We start from the raw sequence: 21,147 nt of genomic DNA on the forward strand, positions 1-21,147 counted from the left end.
CAGCAGCTGTAAGAGAGTATAATAGACTGGGCAGCTCAAGGTGCTGGCAGGTCTGGTGTGTAGAGAGGCCCCATGTCCTGCTTTGCAGATGGCCATCTTCTCCTTTTATCCTCCTGTGGTAGAAGAGAGAGGAACGAGGTGGGGGGTGTGGGGGGAGAGAGAGCCATTTACTCATTTTAAAGGGTACAGTTCTGTGGCATTTAGTATATCCAAAATGTTGGCCGGGCGTGGTGACTCACGCCTATAATCCTAGCACTTTGGGAGGTAGAAGTGATTGCTTGAGGTCTGGAGTTTGAGCCCTGCCTGAATGAGAACGAGACCCTTTCTTTACAAAAAATAGAAAAGTTAGCCGGGTGTGGTGGTGCCCTCCGTAGTTACAGATTCTCAAACAGGCTGAGGCAGGAGCTTTGCTTGAGCCCAGGAAATTGAGCTATAGTGACTCCACGGCACTCTAGTTGGGGTGCAGTTTGTTTATCCATTCATCTGTTGATGGACATTAGGGTTTTTTTCCTCCTTATGGCAGAATTATTCACCTTATTGTGAATAATGCTACTGTGAACACGGGTACAAAATCTGTTCCAGTCCCCACTTTTCACTTCTTTTGATTATGTGCCCAGAAGTGAAATTGCCTCATCATATGGTAATTCTGTGTTTAATTTTTGGGAAACCTGGTTATGCATGTTTTTAACTTTAGCAGGTATATCATAAACATGCTTAATTATTTTGCACTTTCGAGTTTTTGGATGACTTTCTTAGATTTAACCCCAGGTGTAATTACTGGCTTAAGGATCATGGACAAATTTTTGGTTCCCCAAACATGCTGTCAGACTGTTTACTGCAAGTGTTGTTCCAATTTATACCGGCTCCATCTGTCTAAACACTGGTTCAGCTGTGAGCACTTTAATTGCAATCATACAACAGTGGGTATTTTCATGTAAAATAATCTTCCCCTGGTTATTTTTAATTGTAAGATACACTTGTAAGAGAAATTATCGAGAAAATTAGAAATCCAAAGTATTTCTTCTATATCTTAGTAAAGCAAATTCAAAGGGACAGTAATACTTCATTTTTTGAAGAGGTTTAACTCTGGACTGGACGTATAAACATTTATTTTTCCTTTGAAAATAAAGTAAATTTCTGTACAATTATAGCTTTCTGTGTTAGTATTAGAATCAATCTAACCTGTAATAATTATCACCTGCTTTTGTAGATGTCTACACAAAGCCTGTTGGAATTACTGTTTCTGAAAAACAACTGAGTTTGGTTTTGAGAGTTTGGGGCCTTCATAGCAGGATCCTTCCTTCTTCCCTTTGCCCTTCCCCCTCTTGCCCTGTCTTGCTGCACAACAAACCTGCGTGCTCCAGGGGACCGTGCCACGTTCCGTTGCACAAGATCGCCCTTTAGCCTCACATTGCAGACCCTGTTTCTACATGCAGCCGAGTTGGGTGGACAGGCTATGTCCGCTCAGCTGCTCCTTTCGGGTATGTATCGTTGGAGGGAGGGTGTGTGTGTGTGTGTGTGTGTGTGTGTGTGATTAGGTGATAGCTCGGTACGTGACGCCAGTCTGCGTGGAACTGAACCAGTGTAGTTGTTTATCCTCTTTCTTAGAAACAGTCGCTTCTGGTGGTAATGAAGGCCACAGCCATTCCAGAGAACCCCCCAGTGTCGGTTTTTGTTTCTGTCTTTGAGGCGTGGCTTCGTTGGCCTTTCTGGTTCCAGGCGGCTTTCTCTGATTGTCCTTCTGTCTTTTCTGGAGACCCTCTTTGTTGTTCACAGCAAGTGAGCTGCCCCTCAGTGGGGAGAGGCAGAAGGGAAAAGGAAGACTTGGACCTGTCCCTTTGGGGTGGAGTGTGAGCCAGGGGGCAATGCTGCCAAGGGGAGGGGAGCGGAGGGGAGAGGCTGGGAGGGAGTCAGAGGTCCTGCTCCTGGTCCTCCGCTGCTTAGCCTTGGTCCTCCGCTGCTTAGCCTTGGGACCTCGCCATGTCTCTGAACCTCGCTGGGCCTCAGTTTCCCCTTCTGTCTTTTAGATGTTGGTTTCCTCATTTATAATCCTCGTCCTGCATTGCCTGCTGGTTTGTGAGAGTAAATGAAAATACAGTGATAGATACAAATGCTTGGCATTGTTCAGCAGATATTTATTAAGCAATTACTGTTTACCTGGCAGGGTTATGGGTGCTGGGCAAATAGTGGAGAACAAATCAGCATCTGCAGGTGGTGTTGCTACTTCCTGAGACCCCTTGCATGGTGGGACTTGCAATGGGCTGAGCACCAGCCTCAGGTTTGTTGCTGGCTTGCTCTGTGACATTTGACCACTTCCTCAACCTCTCTGAGCATCGTATCCTCTTCCATTAAAAGAAGTGGTCGAGTCATTAGTTTTTAGCTCTGATGGTCCCTTTGTAACTTGTTTAATCACAACTTTTGTGTTTTAGAAAACAATTAACTGAGACTGAATTTCGTTAGCTGAGCACAGTGGCTCACACCCATAATCCTAGTACTTTGGGAAGCTGAGGCAGGAGGATCGCATGAGGCCAGGAGTTTGAGACCAGCCTGGGCAACATAGCTAGACCTTCTCTCTACAACAACAACAAAATTTAGGCAGGTGTGGTGGCGCACACCTGCAGTCCTAGCTACTTTGAGGTGGGAGGATTGCTTGAGCCCAGGAATCAAGATGACAGTTAGCTGTATTCACACCACTGTACTCCAGCCTGGGTGCTGGAGCCAGACCTTGTCTCTTAAAAAAAAAAATGTTCCCTGACTTTAAACTGCATGATCCCATGATAGAGAGGAATTTTCTGGGAGGTTGTCTCACAGACACCAGTTATAAAGTATCACTTACGTCTCTGGCATCAATATGGCCCATGTCTTTGAGTCTGTGCCTTTTAATACTTGGACTGCCATATAAAAAATCAGAAACTTTTCCTAGGGGCCACAGTGTTTTATTATGAAAATAGAACAAAAACTTCGAGTATCATTTAAAGGTAAACATAGACAAAAAAAAATGAAATTTATTGGCTTCTATTCACTTAACCCACATTTTTAGAATTAAATTGTCAATAATTGTAACTATAAGAGCATCCAGTAGGATTTTATATATGCTAATTTATGTGGCCACAGGGTCAGAACTGAAGTGAGTTAAGGGCAACTCTCTTGGCAGTTAATGTGTTCATCCTTACAATTTCAAGGAAATGTTTCCAAGTCTGTACAGAATGGTTTTGCTGCAGGTGTGCGGTCACTGCCAGAGGTAATGGGTCATGAGAGAGGGTCACTGCCTCCACCCAGAATTTGCCCAAGCACAGACCGGGGGTCACACTCCTCCCCCACTGTCCTTACGGCCAAATGGAAACTTGATGGGTAAAGAAATGGCGTGGGGTAGGGACAGGGACTTGAAAAAACGGCAAGCCTCTGCAATGTGGCCTTATCTGATGAGTGAAGGTTCCTTTTCTTATTCTTTGATTGTCACCTTTAAGGTAGCCCAAAACTTTTGTTCTCCCAAGTCCCCGCGTGAGGCACGAGGATGGGATGTCCCAGCGTGCATAGTTAGTGGCTAGCATTTAGAAATCAGCAATCTCACCTAAAAACGCAGCTCCCTGGTCTCTCAGAAGGAGTCAGCATATTGAGGAGGGGGATGGGGCTGAGGACGAGGGGCTAGCCTCCTCGGTGGGGCAGGGAAGTGCCGTGAGGGGTGGCCGCCCTCAGGCACAGCCCTTGGAGCATGCGACCCTGTTCTGGCTGTTCAGAGAAGTTTAGGGTGTGAAGAGAGCTTTTCTGCAGCCTCACAGCTTTGTTCTACAGATGAAGAAACTGAGTCCCAGATGGATGAAGATGTGACTTGGCAGGGTAACAGGGCGAACCAAGGCTGCCATCCTGCTGGCTGGCACTCAGCGCCTCTCGGATCTGCCAGCAGGTGGCAGTAGTGGTGCTGGTTTCCTCCCATGGGCTGTCTCTCCCCTGGCATCCTTCTTTCTCCTTTTCCTCTGTGCCTTCTGCCTTTCCTCTGTATCTCCACCTTCTTTTATTCTTTCCTCTCCCCTTGCCGTTTCCCCAGGTCTCCTGCAGACTGGGTGAGTATTTAGGGCTACCTTCCTTCTAGACAGCTTTTCTGCTTACTCTGCCCCCTCCTTGGAGCTGTGCAGGTCTCAGTTCTCCTGGGACCAGAGGCCCCCCCCCCCCCCAGCACTGGCGTGCAGGCAGGAGGCCCAGAAACCTCTCTGGGACCACCCTACTACACCGTGTGGGGGTGGCCACCACTCAGAGCATTTAACAGCTCTGCAGTGGGGGGAGGGCCCTGGATCCTAGATGTGCTGCCTTCTTCCAAGAGGCCAGGGATCTGTATTTTTGCATGAGATTCTCGGAGCTCTAAATGTTGGGCGGTAATTTAGAGCTGTTGCCTCTGCTGTGAAATGGAAGCATTGTCTCAGACACCTGGCAGCTTTTGTGAAGCTGGCATGTCACCTGAGCATCGGCACAAATCCCTAGATCAGGGGTCCTCAAAGTTTTTAAACAGGGGGCCGGTTCACTGTCCCTCAGAACGTTGGAGAGTGTGCACTGTGGGTCCAGGATGAGTGGGCTGCTAAGCGGGACAGCTTGGCAGGGACACCTGGAGGGCCGGATAAATGTGCTAGGCAGCCTGCATGTGGCCTGCGGGCCGTAGTTCGAGGACTCCTGCCCTAGATGGAGGAGCCTCCTCCCATCCCCTCTCTGGGGGTGAGGCTCTAGCCCTGCCAGGTGTAGAAGGGACACAGCTGCTTCTATAGCCCCAAACCTGCCAGGTGCTGCGCAGGCTCTAGCACCCTCTCCTACCTCCCAGGCAGCCCAGCAGAAGCCCCTATCCCCGGTAGAAGGGCTCACTCCAAACCGTATGCCTTGGAGAAAACCAAGGAAGGGTTATAGTTCTGAAGAGGTGAAGAGCCCCGTACTGTTCTGGTCCCAAAGTGGTGGGTGTTGGATCAGCATTTGCCAAGTGATTGAGGGGACGTTCATTTCCCCATGGGACTTTCCTCCATGCTGGAAAAGGACCTAGGTGATACCGAGGGGTTGCTTTAAAAAGCCTTGACACAAGGTGGCTCCACCTGCTTCGTGCTGAAGGCTGGGCTTGCCCGTCCTGGGCAGGCAGGGGGCTGACAGACTGGACCGTTCCAGTTGCTGCTTCCTCCTCCCCTTTGATCTGTCATTCATCCAGAGCTTGCCATTGCCAGAGAGGCTCTGTGGGCTGGGTTGATGGAGAGGTGGGTAATTCAAAGCCCTTTGTCTTGAGGGGCTCACAGTTAGTGGGGAAGAGACACGGAGAAAACACTTCTCACATTGTAATGAAATCATTTCTGCACTAAGTGCCACGGAAGCCAGAGCAGAGGGGTCAGGGGAGGCTTTGCAATGCAGGGTGACATTTGAGTGACATTTTAAGATGGAGTTTGCTGGGCGGCGAAGGGCATTGCATGCAGCTAAAACAGTCGGTGTGAAAACCCAGATTTGTGAAAAAAAACACGTTCGGAGAATGGTGAGAAGTTGTTGTGGCTTAAGTGAGGGAAAATTGGAGAAAATAGCAGAGGCTGAGCGTGACAAGAAAGACTGTTTGGGTATCGATTTAGCTGCTTTAACGGAGACCAAGCTATTCGGTCATCGTGGCCTCACTGAGGGAGCCGTTTATTTTATTTTTTTCCCTCTTAAAAGTCCAAACGGAAGGTGGTCCAGGAGCACTGTCTCCACCAGGTTGTCCCAGGCAGCCAGGACTTCTCTGGTCATCCCCTGGCCATTGTCTTTACCTGTGCAGGTGAAGATGTCTCCAGCATGAGCCCAACTCTGCGGCTGGATGGGTGGAAAGCGCACGACTTGGAAGTTCTCTTTACATCGTGTTCCCCAGGCGTGCGGATATGCCTCCCTGCAGGCAAAGCTGGGAAAGGTGGTTTTTAGCTGGGTGGCCATGGGCCCGTCGACATCTTGGGGGTGGCATTACCAAAAGGAGGAAGCAGGATGTTGGGAAACAGCCAGTAGCCTCCCCGCCCTAGAAAGGTGCAGGCTGAATCATGAAGTGCTTTATAGGGAGCTGGGAGGGTTTTAAAAGAGAGCAAAGCCATGATTTAAAAAGCACCTTCCAAAGATGGCACCAGCAGCAATGTAACTAGTGTTAAGTAGGAAAAAAAAAATTAACGAGGTTTATACTTTGGAAATAGGAGAGCTTTATTTCTCATAAAGTGTAGCAACCTTTATGAGCCATTCCAACAGGTTGGGAAGCAGAGCCCCGCCTGAAGCCAGGCACACGTGCTTCAAAGAAGAGACAAAAAGGGACAAGATTTTAACATTGAGCGGGGTGGTCAAATATACATGTTCAACAAGCCGTAGGAGGCGTCATGAATATTTACGAAGGGAAGTCATGTCCGTGTGTAATCGTGCCTTGTCTCTCCTCCCATCCGGTCATGGCTGGGGGAACTCAGTTTTGAGGTGGCCAAGAGGGGTGGTCCATTCATTTAGCAGAGGGCTAAGGATTTTATTTTTGGGTCACACTAGCGACCACGAGGGCCGTCATAGTCACCGGGGAAGGAGGAGATGCCTAGGGTAAAGTTCTTCCCCCATTGCCCTGCTGAGCCTGCTGTTTTGATGATTGACAGGCTGGGGGTCAGTGGGGGTTGGGCTGTTGTCACTGAAGATCTGCCAGAAGCCGTGGACCTGTCAGGATTTGGGTTCAAAACGAAACTGATGTCCTCTATTTGAAACTTAACCCGAGAACACGTTTTTATAGCTTGTTACTAATGTGAGTTGGAACTGTGGAGGAATGACGACCATGGCGAGTACCAGGGTTCCTTCCCTCCAGGCGGGGCCAACCGTGCCCATTCACACCCGGAGCTTGAATCAGCTTCAAGAGAGGGGGGCAGGTCTGCCCTGCTCCGGCCCCTGACCCTCCTTGGTTCTGCAGACAAGCTACTTCAGTTCTTGGCTCTGTTTCCTGTGCTTTGAAAGGGAAAATCATTTCTGTGCCTCCCTAATTTGTCAGTGTGTTTACCTGAGCATCCCTACCACAGGTAGGAAGGCTTCTGCCTGTGTAGAACAAAAGCTTCCTGATGGTGATATCCTGGGATTCCCCAGCTTTTCCAGTGTACCCTCCCAGGACATGGGCGGAAGGTGGCACAGAGAAGAGCGTAGCTGTCTGTCAGACAGCTGAGGCTCCTCGTACCGGATCTGCCACTTAGCTGGCGGCAGGACCCTGACCAACAAGATATTCCACAGCCCCTATGCGTCTCAGCTTCCTCATGTCCAAGACAGAGCAGATAACATCTGTGTCCCAGGTTGCTGCGAGGGTCAGAGAATGCTCTGAAACCACCTGGCTTGGTGTTTGGCATGCTGAGAGCATTCTCGGGGGATTCTGGAAGGTTCCATATTAGATTTACCTCTACTCAGGCTTTGGACGCGTCTTTTCCATGTGGCAGACACGTTGTCCACTTCCACAGGGGGTCTTTGGGACCTCTAGCCCTGTGGCCAAGGTCAAGGAGAGCTCCACGGGCTGTCTCCATAATCCTCTCCTGTGCCCTAATTCTCTGGAGCATCTGAAAACATGTTTATATGGCTGGTCACGTTACAGAAAAAAATCAAATATACAGAGGTGTTTTTTTATTTTTTGAGACAGAATCTCACTGTGTTGCCCAGGCTAGAGTGTCGTGGCATCAGCCTAGCTCACAGCAACCTCAAACTCCTGGGCTCAAGCAATCCTGCTGCCTCAGCCTCCCAAGTAGCTGGGACTATAGGCATGCACCACCATGCCCAGCTAATTTTTTCTATATATTTTTAGTTGGCCCATTCATTTTTTGTTGAGATGGGGTCTCGCTCTTGGCTCAGGCTGGTTTCGAACTTCTGAGCTCAAACGGTCCGCTCGCCTCGGCTTCCCAGAGTGCTAGGATTACAGGCGTGAGCCACCACGCCCGGCCTACAGAGTTTTTAAAAAGGGCATTTTGGCACAGCCTCACCTTTTGATACTTTATCTCACTGGTCATCATATGCTTTAAGGAAAATGATACCGCTTAGGCACAAGGACCCACACTGTAAATAGGTTGACCTTCAGCCCTGGAAATGGTTGAAGGACAGGTCAAGTGTCAGCGTTTGAGCAGCTGAAAGCATGCTCACGAGTGACATGTTATTCTTAGAAGGGATTTTTCTTTTCTTGGAGTCTGTTGCCTTCCCCACCACCAAATAGCATTGACACCAGAGGATTCCAGCCCGCCTGTGGGTGTGTCATGCGGGTGTGTGTTGGTCCCCTGCTTGTTCTCCTAGGGACAGGCTGGCTCTGCCTTTTGTGGAGCTGCTGTGGAATGACGGTTGGATCCGACCCATGTTGAGCCAAGAGGTGCCACCGATGGGGCGTCAGCCTCCTTGGCCCCGTGTCCCCGAAGCCACGTGGTGGCATTTTTATAGCTGTGAGGCCTTTCCGGGAGACGAGCTTTATGGGAACTTACTCTTCACTTGTTGGTGAGAAGAGGAAATATTTGCTTATTTACAGACCCATCTTGAACCTTTTGGATGATGTTTTGTTGCCAGTGGCAGATGAGAAGAAATACGAGAAATCTTCCGTCTTAGGTTGTTGGGCTGTTGCTCTGTCCTAAGGGAGGGTATAACTTCTGTTCCTGGCAGACCTTTGCAAAGTGACAGAGCTAGTCTGGTCTGGTTTTCAGTTAGCTCAAATGCCAAGTGTGCTTGCTGTGACATTTCCCACGGTGGGCAGAGAAGCCTCGGCATTCAGATGCAGTCCCCCTGCAGGACTGAACTGCTTCCCTCAAGCTCCAAGTAAAATTCTGAATGCACTCACTCTCTCATTATTAACTCTTCCCTTAGCTCTTTCAAAACCTATGCTGGCTTCCTGAATGGAAATAAATGTCCTATGCAAATGTTGTAGGCACTATGGGAAGGTTTGCATATTGAACTTCGTGGGGGCTGATGGGAAGTCGTGGGAGGGGTAGGTGCTGACAGGTGTTTTTCATGGGCTCCTGCCTGAGGGGTGAAGGATTCAGAACTGTGTGTTCTTTTCCTGCGAGTCCATATTTTTTCCCCCCAGTGTGTGGCCTTCTTATTAAACACAAAGGGACAGGGATTTTGGTAACTCTCTGGCATGGCTATTCTTCTAGGCACAGGTGTCCTTTGTATTACCTGGGTGTGACCCGGCCCTGCTGTTCCTGCCTTGGTTCGCCAAGGACTCCCTGCCCCAGGCCCTTCCTGCTCCCTCGGACGGCTGCCTCCTAACGTGGAGCACCCCGGGATCCGCTCCTGCTCCTGCACTCATTTCCTGTGTGTGTGTGTGTGTGTGTGTGTGTGTGTGTCTGTGCACGTATACAGGGCTAGGCCTTTCTCTTTAAATTGGATCTCACCTTCCGTGTTGTAGGACTACCTCATAGTTTTGATCCATCCTCAGCACCTCCTCCTCATTTTCCCGTGCTGCGGTGTGGTTTTATTTATCAAGAGTGTTTTTTGATATTCCGACACCCTTTCCTTACCCTCTACTTAGTAGGTGCGGCAAGCGTGTGGCGTTCAGCAATAGGTGCTTTCTCTTTCCTGGCCTTTTTTTGTTCTCCGAAATCCCTGGGATTACCAGAGTTCTCATTTCCACTCCTGTATTCCAAAAGCGACACCGAGGTGCAGTTAATTGCACATGCATCACTACTTCCAAATCTGACGGTCCTCCCAGAATCCCCTGGCTTTGCATACTGCTTGTATACAGAGGGAAGTAAGGAAGGAACTGAGGTTAAGGTTATCAAAAAAGCAAGAGAACTCTGAGAAACTGTCATAGCCTAGATGGGTAAGGAGACGTGATGACTAAAGGTAAAGTGGTATTCTGAATAGGAGCTTAGAACGAAAACAAGAACATTAGGTAAAAGTTGGGAAATGTGAATTAAACATGGAGTTTTGTTAATAATATTGTATCAGGCTTGGCATGGTGGCTCACACCTGTAATCCTAGTACTTTAGGAGGCTGAGGCTGGAGGATTGGTTGAGGCCAGGAGTTGGAAACCAGCCTAGGCATAAAAGCGAGACCCTGTCTTTAAAAATAATAATAATAATGTATCAGTATTGGTTCATTAATTGTTACATATGTACCACACTAATATTAAGATGTTAATGAAAGGGGAAATTGGGTGCTGGGTATGTGAGGACCTGCCACTACCTTGAAATTTTTTCCCTTAAATCTAAAACTTTTTTTTGAGACAGAGTCTCACTGCGTTGCCTGGGCTAAAGTGCCGTGGCTCACAGCAACCTCAAACTCCTGGGCTCAAGCAATCCTTAAGAGAAAAAAAAAAAAAGAGTGTTTTTTTCTCCCCTGTCTTTTCTGACACTTTGAGGGAAGGACAGAGACTGCAGTATGTGCTCAGTCCTTCCCACCTTTGTTTCCTACTCCATGGCAAGAACGTAGTACAGCAACTTTGTGAAGGTTTGACCCCAATAGTATTCTTATCTTTTGATTGGTTTTTCTGGGTTGAAGATTCATTCCTAGAATAAAAGACTGGGTCAGCTGTCCGCCCGCTCTTGTCCAGCTAGCTGTGTGTGCCACAGGCGCTTGGTTTATTTCCAGATCGACGAGCCCATTGCTGCTCCCATGAGCTGTTTCCCATCACAGGTCCCAAAGGCCTTATGCGAAGTGGGCTGGTACAGTGGGTGAAGTCAGAATTAGTCGATAGATAATTGTCACTCACCCATTAGCATGTATTTAGTTCATTCTCTATATTTCTCCTTTGACAAGTAAGTGCTGGGGTGGAGAAGGGGGGTAAGATTGTCCACGTCCTGGTTATGTTTGCCATGTTGTCACGCTCAGGGTTTAATTAAAAGGCCTGAATGAATGTGATTGGTTCACCATATAGCCATTGTTATGCACCCCGAGCCAGGAGCTGCGGGGTACAGGTGGCGGATGGAGGATAACTATGTATGGAAATTTGCCCTCTCACAGTCGGATGAATCAGACACGAAAATATCCAGAAGATAAATTTTAGTAAGTGTAGTAACAGAAGTTCTGACAAAATGCTGTCTGAATATAGAATAGAACGGGGAGGGATTTAATTCTTCCTGGAGTGCTCAAAACACCGGTCAGGGAAGATGTGAGAATCAAGCTGTGCCTTGAGGGATGGGCACTTCCTGGTGTAATTGTTGGACACCCCGTGAGAACACAAGTGTTGCACAGGCAAGCGCATGACTGTTGTGTTCGTCATTGTGTCTCCTGTGCCTCTGGTGTTCAGGATACATATGGACGGATAGATGGAAGGAAGGAAGTATGTATGGATGAACAGATGAATAAATAAATGAATGCAAAATTCTAGCTGAGGGGCATAGCTTGAATGGTAAAAGAGTGGCAGTAAAAATTAAGTGTATTGGTGAAATTATAATTGGTTTGACTTACATGAAGGATACTTGAAAGAAAAAGGCCAGAGAACGAGTTAAAGAGCCCAGATGATGGAGACTCAAGCATTTTGGCTTTTCTCCCCAAATAGTGGGCACTAAACAGCTGGAACTATCTTGGGTAGGTGTAGGCAGTATGCATACATAATTCTAAATTTTTTTTAGAGACAGAATCTCACTCTGTTGCCCAGGTTCGAGTGCAGTGTTGTCATCATAGCTCACTGCAGCCTCTCAATCCCCTGGCCTCAAGTGATCCTCCCCCCTTGGCCTCCCAAAGTGCTGGAATTACAGGCATGAGCTGGCCTTCGTAATTCTGAGTTTTGAGAATAGAATTTAAGTTGAAGAAAGACTCCAAGTATGGCCTTTTCTGGCTTCTCCATGCTGTAGATAAGCAACCGAAGACCCTTGCTGTAGGCGACAGGTTAGTTAACCAGCAGCAGCGAGGCCATTGCTAGTTCTGGGTGCTCATTTCTTGGTCTTCTGTTTAGATGTGTGCAACAGCACCGATCTTCCGGAAGTCGAGATCATTAGCCTGCTGGAGGAGCAGCTGCCCCATTATAAGTTAAGAGCCGACACCATCTACGGTTATGACCACGACGACTGGCTCCACACACCTCTTATTTCTCCAGATGCCAACATCGACCTCACAACCGAGCAAATTGAAGAGACGCTGAAATACTTCCGTAAGTAGCTGCCCTTCCGTGTTGTGACGTCAGTGTGATGACCAGTCCTCCGTAGCCACGGCCTCAGCTGAGGCCTTGTGCTGGTGAGCATGTGCTCTGGCCTGCCACCTCCAGAGAGGCGGTCAGAGAAACGTGGCTAGAAGGGTTAGTCACCTACCAGGTCTCGATTTTAAATGTTCTGAATAGCAATTTTAGAGTAGTGGGGACCAAGTATGATTTTCATTTGGACCAACTTTTTTTTTTTTTTTTCCATACAGAAGAATTTGAAAATGCTCTTGTTTCTCCTTTCTATGAAAAGTACCACGTCAGTCCTTAGAAACTCCCCGTTGGAGTTTGTCTGCATTTAAAACTGAAGGTATTGAGAACTAGGCAGCTCATTTATGGGACATAGCAAGACATTTGTACCAAGGCCGATGACTCTTATGTGAGAGCTCACTATGCTGGTTACTCTGGAGAGCCAGAATATCCCTGTCACAGTGAGCCCAGCATGGGGCTGGGCTGCAGAGCTAGTCCCTGGTAGAATGAACAAGTGCACTAGGTGAGCGTTTTTCAGTGTGGCCCTGATGAGAACGTTGTGCAATTTGACATTGCAAACCTGGGGGGGAAAAGTGATAATTAAAAAAATTATTACTTGATGTTTCTGATTTTTATTTAAGAGATGCCTTTTTAGAAGCAACTTTTATTCTTTAAAAATTCATGGCAGCCTGGCATTTACATATCTGTGTATCATTATGTCGCCTTTTTTTTTTTTTTTTAAAGTACAGTAATCCTGCTTCTCCATGGAGATAACTTGGTTCTAAACCAGCTTATAATGCATCTCTAAAAGTTTTCTGTAATGATTTTCACTATTACGGACTGATCTCTCCAGTTTTCTTGAATTTGCGATGTCATTTGTAATAAACAAGTTGGAGCTACAGGCATCTCCTTTAGGTTGCATCTGGGGCTGTTTTCAGGATCTGTCTATTAGATATTAATAAGAAAAGACAGCCTGAGCAAGAGCAAGACCCTGCCCCTACTAAAAACAGAAAAAAATTAGCTGGTGTGGTGGCACATGCCTGTAGTCCCAGCTACTTGGGAAACTGAGGCAGGAGGATCCCTTAAGCCCAGGAGTTTGAGTTGCTGCGGTCTGTGATGATGCTATGCACTCCAACAGGGGTGACAGAGTGAGACTCTCAAAAAAAATTTTGTTGTTTTTGTTGTTGTTTAAATTGACTTGTGTTTTTTATACCTGATGCACACCCTACAATTTCTTTGTGAAAACTGTGGATGATCAGTTTTGATAGGAGTAAAAATAGGGTAATCCACCAGAGTAGCTATGAAGCATGTGAGACCTGAACGGATATTAAAGTTGTAGCTTTAGAACATCTAGCGTGTCCTGTAGCAGGCAGGAAGCTCTTTGCAAGTCGCTTTTACCTACTCGTGGTATCTGTACCACCGAGGAGATGTGGTATTAGGTGGAAAACTGAGTCTGGAGTAACTTCCTGGCAGGTTTTGTATTTGTTTTCTTCAGACTGCAGAGGGAAAGTCTGCAGTAGAATTCACAACAGAACAGCAGAATGCATAGCAGAATTATTTTTTGGGAAATCTCTCTGTGATACTGAATCCTTCCTTAGGAGACCCTCCTGTGAATCTGCAGGACCCCTCAGGGCCATTTCTATCGTAGGAGGCTCCTACACACTGATTAATCACTGACATTCACAGTGCAATCGGAACACCGTCCGTGGGTAACACCACACAGTGTTCAGAGAACTTTCACTCGAATTGCCTCATTTCATCCCTGTAAAATGTCTACGATTGGGCAGGGTTGGTTTTATTACAGAAAGAAACGGAAGCATGGAAGGCTCAGTGTTTATTCCATAACATTGAACCATGGTTTCAGTAGACTTGAACAGAGATTGTGTCTTCTTGTTTGTTTGTTTGCTTTTTATTATATATTTAAGAAAAAGAAAAAAACTCCTGGTGGATTTGACAGTGGATAACACAGCTAATAATAAAACTGAAATAACCAAGATAAACATCAAGCAGAGATTCTCAAGTTCTTACAGCATGGTTGCATCCAAGCCTTATCTTAAATCTGCATTTTTTTCTGTGGTTCCTATACTTAGGGCAAAACTGCTATTTGCTCAGTATCTATTAATTGAATGATCAGGCGTTAACTCCTAAATACAGGACCCCGTAGAGCAGGGTTCTCACATTGAGGTCCTGGGACTCCCAAAGGGCCTGCAGAGAGAATTGAGGAGTTCTGTCAACTTGTAAAGGGGAAAAGATTATGTCTTTGGTTTCGTTTACTTCTAATTGAAATGCAGCATTTCCTTTCGTCATGAAGGTAGACAGTGGTCTTAGTAGGACCTGTGACTTTGTCACCAGTAGAAATCACAGATATTTTCATGTCATGTTGCAATGGAGGCAGATACTTTGAGTTGCTGCCTTTACCCATCACTGCGTTAAAATTACATTTGTTATTAGATGTGCTGATAGATTTTATACTTAATGCAATAATAAAGAAGCACTCACATCACAGAATTTTTTTGGTGTTCATATCCCAGCACTTTTTCTCAAGTTTTAAATACAATTGTTTCCCTTTGTATGTTATTTTATGGCTTAAAGTCTTCTTGTGAGCCTTGCCACATGGGCGGAGGGGTGGCTGGAAGGCACAGGTCCTGATCTGTACCTCCTGTCTTGCAATCCTTCTGCCTCAGCCTCCCGAGTAGCTGGGACTACAGGCATGCGCCACCATGCCCGGCTAATTTTTTCTATATATTTTTAGTTGGCCAATTAATTTGTTTCTATTTATAGTAGAGAGGGGGTCTCGCTCTTGCTCAGGCTGGTTTCGAACTCCTGACCTTGAGCAACCCGCCTGCTTTGGCCTCCCAGAGTGCTAGGATTATAGGCGTGAGTCACCATGCCCAGCCTGTACCTGGTGTCTTTTTGGGTTTCATGTGTTTGTTTACAGGTGTGTAACCCAGGAGATGCCGTGACTTACAGTGCTGTGGCTCACTGCTGTGTTGTTTACCTCAGTTGTGAGGTATGTGAAAAGACAACCCCTTGTTTCATTCTAGATTCACTTTCTGCGTCAGGCCAGTGCCTCTCTGTTGTGGGTGGGCGTAGGGGGACGAGGAGCTCCCTGTGGGCCAGCTACACACTGCCACACAGGTAGCGCAGACCTGGCCCGGCGGTCAGGCAGTGAGACGAAGCTCAGCTCCCTTTCCTACACGCCATCCCCCTGAGTGGAGAAACAGTGTCTGGCTTTTAAAATCCGGCCCTCACCTGTCTCGCTGAGAAGAGGCTTTGGGGAATCCACCTTTACCAGGTGATAGAATGACTTTTTCAGAAAAGTATCAACACTTCCCCAGTCAAGTGGATTTTTAACTCCTGATGAATCTAAGAAACACAGAAAATGAAAACGGCCCACAAAGCATATGTACCCGTAAATATGGGACATTTGGCATTTGATGGTCAAACAGGAAGAAAGAATAGTTGATGTTTGGTGCTTGCTGTGTGCCAGGCACTGGAGTTGGTGCTACATGTGTCTCATTTCATGCTCACAGTGACCTCTGAATTAAATAGTCTTGCCATCCCTCTTCCCCAGACGAGGACACTGAGGCTCAGGGAAGGTTGGAAGCCTCCCCAAAGTCATAACACTATCGAGGTCAGGTGCTGAGATTCAAATCTGTGTTGTCGGGTCTAACTCTGTGTTTTAACCTCTCTCTGTCAGAGTAGATGAAAAAGGGAAAAAAATTCTAGTTTAAGAATAAACCTTGGCCAGGCACGGTGGCTCACGCCTATAATCCTAGCACTCTGGGAGGCCGAGGTGGGAGGATCGCTTGAGCTTAGGAGTTCAAGACCAGCCCGAGCAAGAGCAAGAACGATCTCTCCAAAAAATAGAGAAAAAAATTAGCTGGGCAACTAAAAATAGAAAAAATTAGCCATGCGTGGTGGCGCACGCCTGTAGTCCCTGCTTCTCGGGAGGCTGAGGCAGGAGGATCCCTTGAGCCCAGGAGTTTGAGGTTCCAGTGAGCTGTGAGGAGGCCACTGCTTTCTAGCCTGGGCGACAGAACGCAAGACTCAAAAAATAAAAAAAACCTCATCTGGGGAATCACACACACACACACACACACACACACACACACACACACACACCCCAAAAAAACCTTAGTTTCAGAATATGTCAATAGTTGATTTATTTAAAAAATATAAAATATTAAATAACATATTTATTTATTTATTTTTTATTTTTATTTTTTTTTCCAAACAGGGCAGACTGTCTCATAAATAACATATTTAAAGTTCATTTTTTCCCCCATGGCTCATGGTCATTGTCCCAAGTGACACTTAGCCTGACGTGGCTTAATTTGAAGATGAAGTTTCCTTCTTCCCTGTAGTTTTTATCTCCATCGTGTGGCCCGCAGGTCACGCTTTCCTGATCCCAGGTGGAGGTGACTGTGTGTTCTGTAGACTCCTGTAGTCCCTTAACATTCAGCAGACACCAGACACAAATGCTGCTGCATTGGTCATCAGGTGGCTTTGACACCTTTTTGATCTTCCTTCCAGGGGCCTATGTGGCTTGTTGGTAAGGAAGCACTGGTCTAGGAAAGAAATCTTTCTATGTCTTCCTTGCAAATGATCTACTGAGCAGTCTACCTCTGACTTTACCTGGGGCAGTTTGTTTTCCTAAGAAGAGAAGGTTATGAAGCAAGTAAGAGTTTTAAGATATTGTTCTACTGTTTGCTTTTACTGTAAAGTAATTTTAATGATTCAGCCGACAGTATTTACTGAGTGACTGGTATGCACCTGTAATCCTTTGAGAAGTTGATTAGTTCCACCTGACGTTTTCTGCCCTAGGAGATAAAAACTCTCCCGGGTTATTTCTTTCTATGACCTACCCCAGGGACTTTGCACTGGGTTGGACCAATGCAGGCAGCTCTCGGGGCCTTCAGTGGCATCCGACGCTGAATTGCTTATATTGCTTATGTGGGAGGAGGGAGTGGGCTCTGGGAACTGCATATTAAACCGGCTCCTCTTAACCATTTTACTTTTTTTTTTTTTTTTTGAGACAGAGTCTCACTCTGTGGCCCTGGCTAGAGTGCCGTGGCGTCAGCCTAGCTCACAGCAACCTCAAATTCCTGGGCTCCAGCGATCCTCCTGCCTTAGCCTCCCGAGTAGCTGGGACTACAGGCATGCGCCACCATGCCCAGTTAATTTTTTCTATGTATCTTTAGTTGGCCAATGAATTTCTTTCTATTTTTAGTAAAGACGGGGTCTCGCTCTTGCTCAGGCTGGTTTCGAACTCCTGACCATGAGCGATCCTCCTGCCTCAGCCTCCCAGAGTGCTAGGATTACAAGTGTGACATTTTAATTTTTAACAATTTAAATTTAGATGAAAGATTAAAGACCATTAATCTAGTCCAACTTAACTGTGCACATGGGGCCCTGAGGCCCGGGGTGGAATGACTTGCTAATAAGCTCATCCAGCTGGCGTGTGTGGGGCCAGGAGCCATGCGGAGTCTCCCCAGCTCTCACCCCAGCACTCGAGAGTTGTGCCCATAAAGTGGGACCTCCAGTAGTATTACACCCCCACTTCTGCCTTTATCCATTTACTCGTGTCTGCGCACTCACAGGTGTGACAAGCGTTTGTACAGTTGGTTCTACAGGTGCGCGACAGGAACCTGATACATCACAGTTTACTCCCATGGGCCCCATCGCAGGAGAGTGGGAACCTGCCCAGAATAAGGCATGAGGACCCAGAGCGTCTGGCTTGGGAGTTTGACTAGACTCCCCATCCCCCACTCTGTACCTGGAGCTTCCCGTTTCCCACATCCTGCTTGACCCTTGAGCAGGGCTCACACGGTGGCCGCTCCCTTCTGGATGCCTGCCTGGCTTGGCTTCCAGGGCCTCACTTGCTCCCAGATGTGCTTCCTGACTCTCCGGCCAGTCTTTTTAGCCTCTTTCACCAGTTCTTTCTCCTCTTCCTCTGAGCTTCCAAATCAGTGGCTTTCAACTGCAGATACCAAAATCTGCGGACACTCAAGTCTCTTCCGTAAAATGGCAAAGTATTTTCATATAACCTATGCACCTGTAACTATCCTTTATATCATATCTAGATTACTTGTAATACCCAATACAATGTAAATGCTATTTAAATAGTTATTATACTATATTTTAAAAATTTATATTATTTTTTATTGTTGTATTATTATTTTTTATTGTTTTCCTGAATATTTTCGATCTGTGGTTGGTAGATTCTGCAAAGGCAGAGCCTGCGGACACAGAAGACCAGCTATGTATCCTTCCCACTGTCCTCAGGAATAGCCACGGCTGTGATGCGCTGTGCTAAATGTTGGCGTGCCCAGCCTGCTTCTCTGTGTCCTCTCTTTCGAAGGCTGGAATTCCAGCCACACGCTGGTGGCTGCCAAATTTATGCCCACCCTGACCGTCCTTTCCTCTCCTCTCTTCCCCCACCCTCATCTACCCAGTCATTAGCTTAACACATGCATCGCCCAAAGTGCATTTTCCTCACTCCATGCACTTTTGTCTTAATAACTGCAACACGGTCTGCCTCGTTTCCATGTCCTCCTGGCATCTGCTGGTCCTGTTCATTCTTCCCCAGGGTATATCCCAGACCCTTCGTCTGGTCCCACCGCTGCCACCCTCATTGAAGCCACTGCCATCTCCTCCCTGGACGGCTGTGACTGCTCTCCCAGCTTCCACTCTTGCTTCTGTGCATCTTCTTCCAGCTTGGCAGCCTGGCTCGTCTTTTTGTGAAATCCCATTGGGTTGTGCTGCTCGTTTGCTACTCATTGCCTTTTGGATAAAATGCAGGGTCTTCGAAGACCCCCATGACCTGGCTCTTGGTTCTCTCCAACCAGCCTTATTCTACCCTCCTCTTACCCCTCAGGAGCCAACCCTGGTGCTTCAGACTAGCGGACACACAAATCCCACGACCTTGGCTGCTGCTGCCCTCCCCCTCCCCTCCCCCTCCCCTTTCTCTTCTGTTCTTTGTTTCTCAACACAAATGTTTTCTCCTTGAGAAGCCTTCCTGGGCCACTCCATCTGGGGTGTCCCTCCCCCCCACTTGTGTTGCTTTCCTTTTCTCCTGCCTTTGTAGCTCCCGTGACTCTTTGTAATTACTTGCTTATGTGGTGATAACCAATAATAATAACGATTCACATCTAGTGAGTGCTCACTGTTTGCCAGGGTTGTGCTAAGTGCTTTACCTTCTTCATCAGCACCCTGGGACATAGACACTAGGTTTGCAATACCTAATCCTCCTTTTGTTTAAATGATTTTTGTTTTTCAAATATATGACAGTTTCATCTAAATCTAATTGGCCATTTAATCCTTAACGTGTCTTTGAAGATTTTAAACTTAGTTTTCATAGAAACAATGCTTTCTTTTTATAACTGTTCATGAAATAATAAATGCAATTATGTAGTGATATTAATCAGCATAACGGGTGTAAACAGGTTTGGGAACACACAAACAACCACTGGTAGGGAAAGAGCGTAATTCACAGGAGCCCCAGTGCCCAGGCATGTGAGACTGGGGCCCACTGATTGGCAGTGTCAGTGGGCTGTGGGCTTTTTGGGGCCATGGCAGATGCAGGCTCATCAGGGGAATGGGAGAAGCCCCTCTGTCACTGCTATTGCTTTTTTGTGCCAGGTAGTATTTGCAACTTCAAACCCTCACCCTGGTTATGCTCATTTTACCAACTGTACCCCTGGATAGCAGGTGCCTTGGAGGCGGAGATCATGTTACTTTTCTTCCTCCTCCTGTGCAGCCTGGCACCTGGCCCAGCTGTTGGCTGCATGAAGGAATGTGCTGCTGCCTTCTCTGTATTTCCAGGTACTCCTGGTTGACCTCTGAGCAAACGAGGAGCCTCCTTATCGTGAGATACCATCTTCTGAGCTGTCTTGTTGGAGGAGGTACTAGGGTGATGATTAAACATGAAAAACCTTATTCAGAGTATCTCCCTCTGGAAGTTTTATTTTCAGCACGTTTTTGTGTGTAATCGAATCATTCCTGGCAACATCCTAGTTCTCCTCTGCCTCCTCTGGCCTAGTAGTCGTCTCTGGCTTTTTGTCTTTGGCTAAGTCCCTTTTCCGTAAATGTGGACATTTGTCAGTGTTCTGTCTTGGGATCTCCTCTCCCCCACACCTCCTCTGCTTTAGCTGTTGCCTCTCTGCAGGTGACGTCTACATTTCTCTCTCCCACCCGGATGTGTTGCCAGAATCTCACATAAACCAAACACGTGCTCGTCACCCTCACACCAGCTTCTCTTCCCACCTGCCCAGCTTCTGTAGGGGCCACGTGTGGAGATGCAGCAGGTGTTTAGTAGCTCCCCCTTCCATCCTCAAAGGCATCTTCCCCAAGGCTCCAAAATCCGTGGGGACTCAATTGGCACCTTGGCCCTGGCTCCGAAACCTCTTATTGCTGTCACCATGAAGAAGTCATGGAACTTCTCTGTACCTCAGTTTCCTTTTTTGTGGGTTCAAAGAAAAGTCTGTGACTTTGTTGGTGATGGCGTGGCATTGAGAGGTAGGGTCCATTTCTGACTTTCAGGTGAGAAAGCAGGCACCCTGGTCGCTATTTTAGAGAATCATGGCACCTGCCCCAATCCTCAGCTCTTGGTGCCTGGCCTTTTAAATGACCACAAATGGTTTTTAAAGGAAGGTAGACTTTAAAAATAACAGTCCTTTCTGGTCACAAAGGTGTGCTGATTTGAGGTAATTTGGAAAATGAAAACAAAAAGATGACTGACCTACCAACCACCACTCACTTTTTGTGAGATTTTTCTAGTTGGTTTTTTTTTTTTTCTGCAACGAACGTCCTACATATTTAAAAACATAATGCTTTTTTTTTTTTAAAGACAGAGTCTCACTCTGTTACCCTGGGTAGAGTGCTGTGGCATCATCGTAGTGGTGGCACATGCCTGTAGTCCCAGCTACTCAGGAGGCTGAGGCAGGAGGATCACTTAAGCCTAGGAGTTCAAGGTTACGGTGAGCTGTGCGTGTGCCACTGCACTCCAGCCTGGGTGACCGAGCAAGACCCTGTCTCTAAAATAAAACGAAGTTTATGTGAGTGTGACAAATCATTTCAAGAAATAC

The 21,147-nt window shown here is 47.0% G+C and overlaps 1 protein-coding gene across 12 annotated transcripts in view; it reads left to right on the top strand.

Annotated features, from left to right (window-relative positions):
* Nucleotides 1-21,147, top strand: part of TRAK1 (trafficking kinesin protein 1) — a 181,724-nt gene that overhangs the window by 83,253 nt on the left and 77,324 nt on the right. For 11 of the 12 annotated variants that reach the window (XM_076006663.1, XM_076006667.1, XM_076006668.1 and 8 more), the window contains one exon: nucleotides 11,849-12,043. Coding sequence is in view for 8 of the 12 variants with exons in the window: in XM_012770237.3 (XP_012625691.1) it covers nucleotides 11,849-12,043 (195 nt within the window). In the remaining 4 variants the exon portion in view is untranslated. Of the gene's footprint in view, nucleotides 1-456; nucleotides 1,482-11,848; nucleotides 12,044-21,147 lie in introns of those variants that run through there. The other variant, XM_076006637.1, reaches the window with a different exon arrangement.

This window comes from Microcebus murinus, chromosome 1 (assembly GCF_040939455.1).
Source record: "Microcebus murinus isolate Inina chromosome 1, M.murinus_Inina_mat1.0, whole genome shotgun sequence".
NCBI classification, from domain to species: domain Eukaryota; kingdom Metazoa; phylum Chordata; class Mammalia; order Primates; family Cheirogaleidae; genus Microcebus; species Microcebus murinus.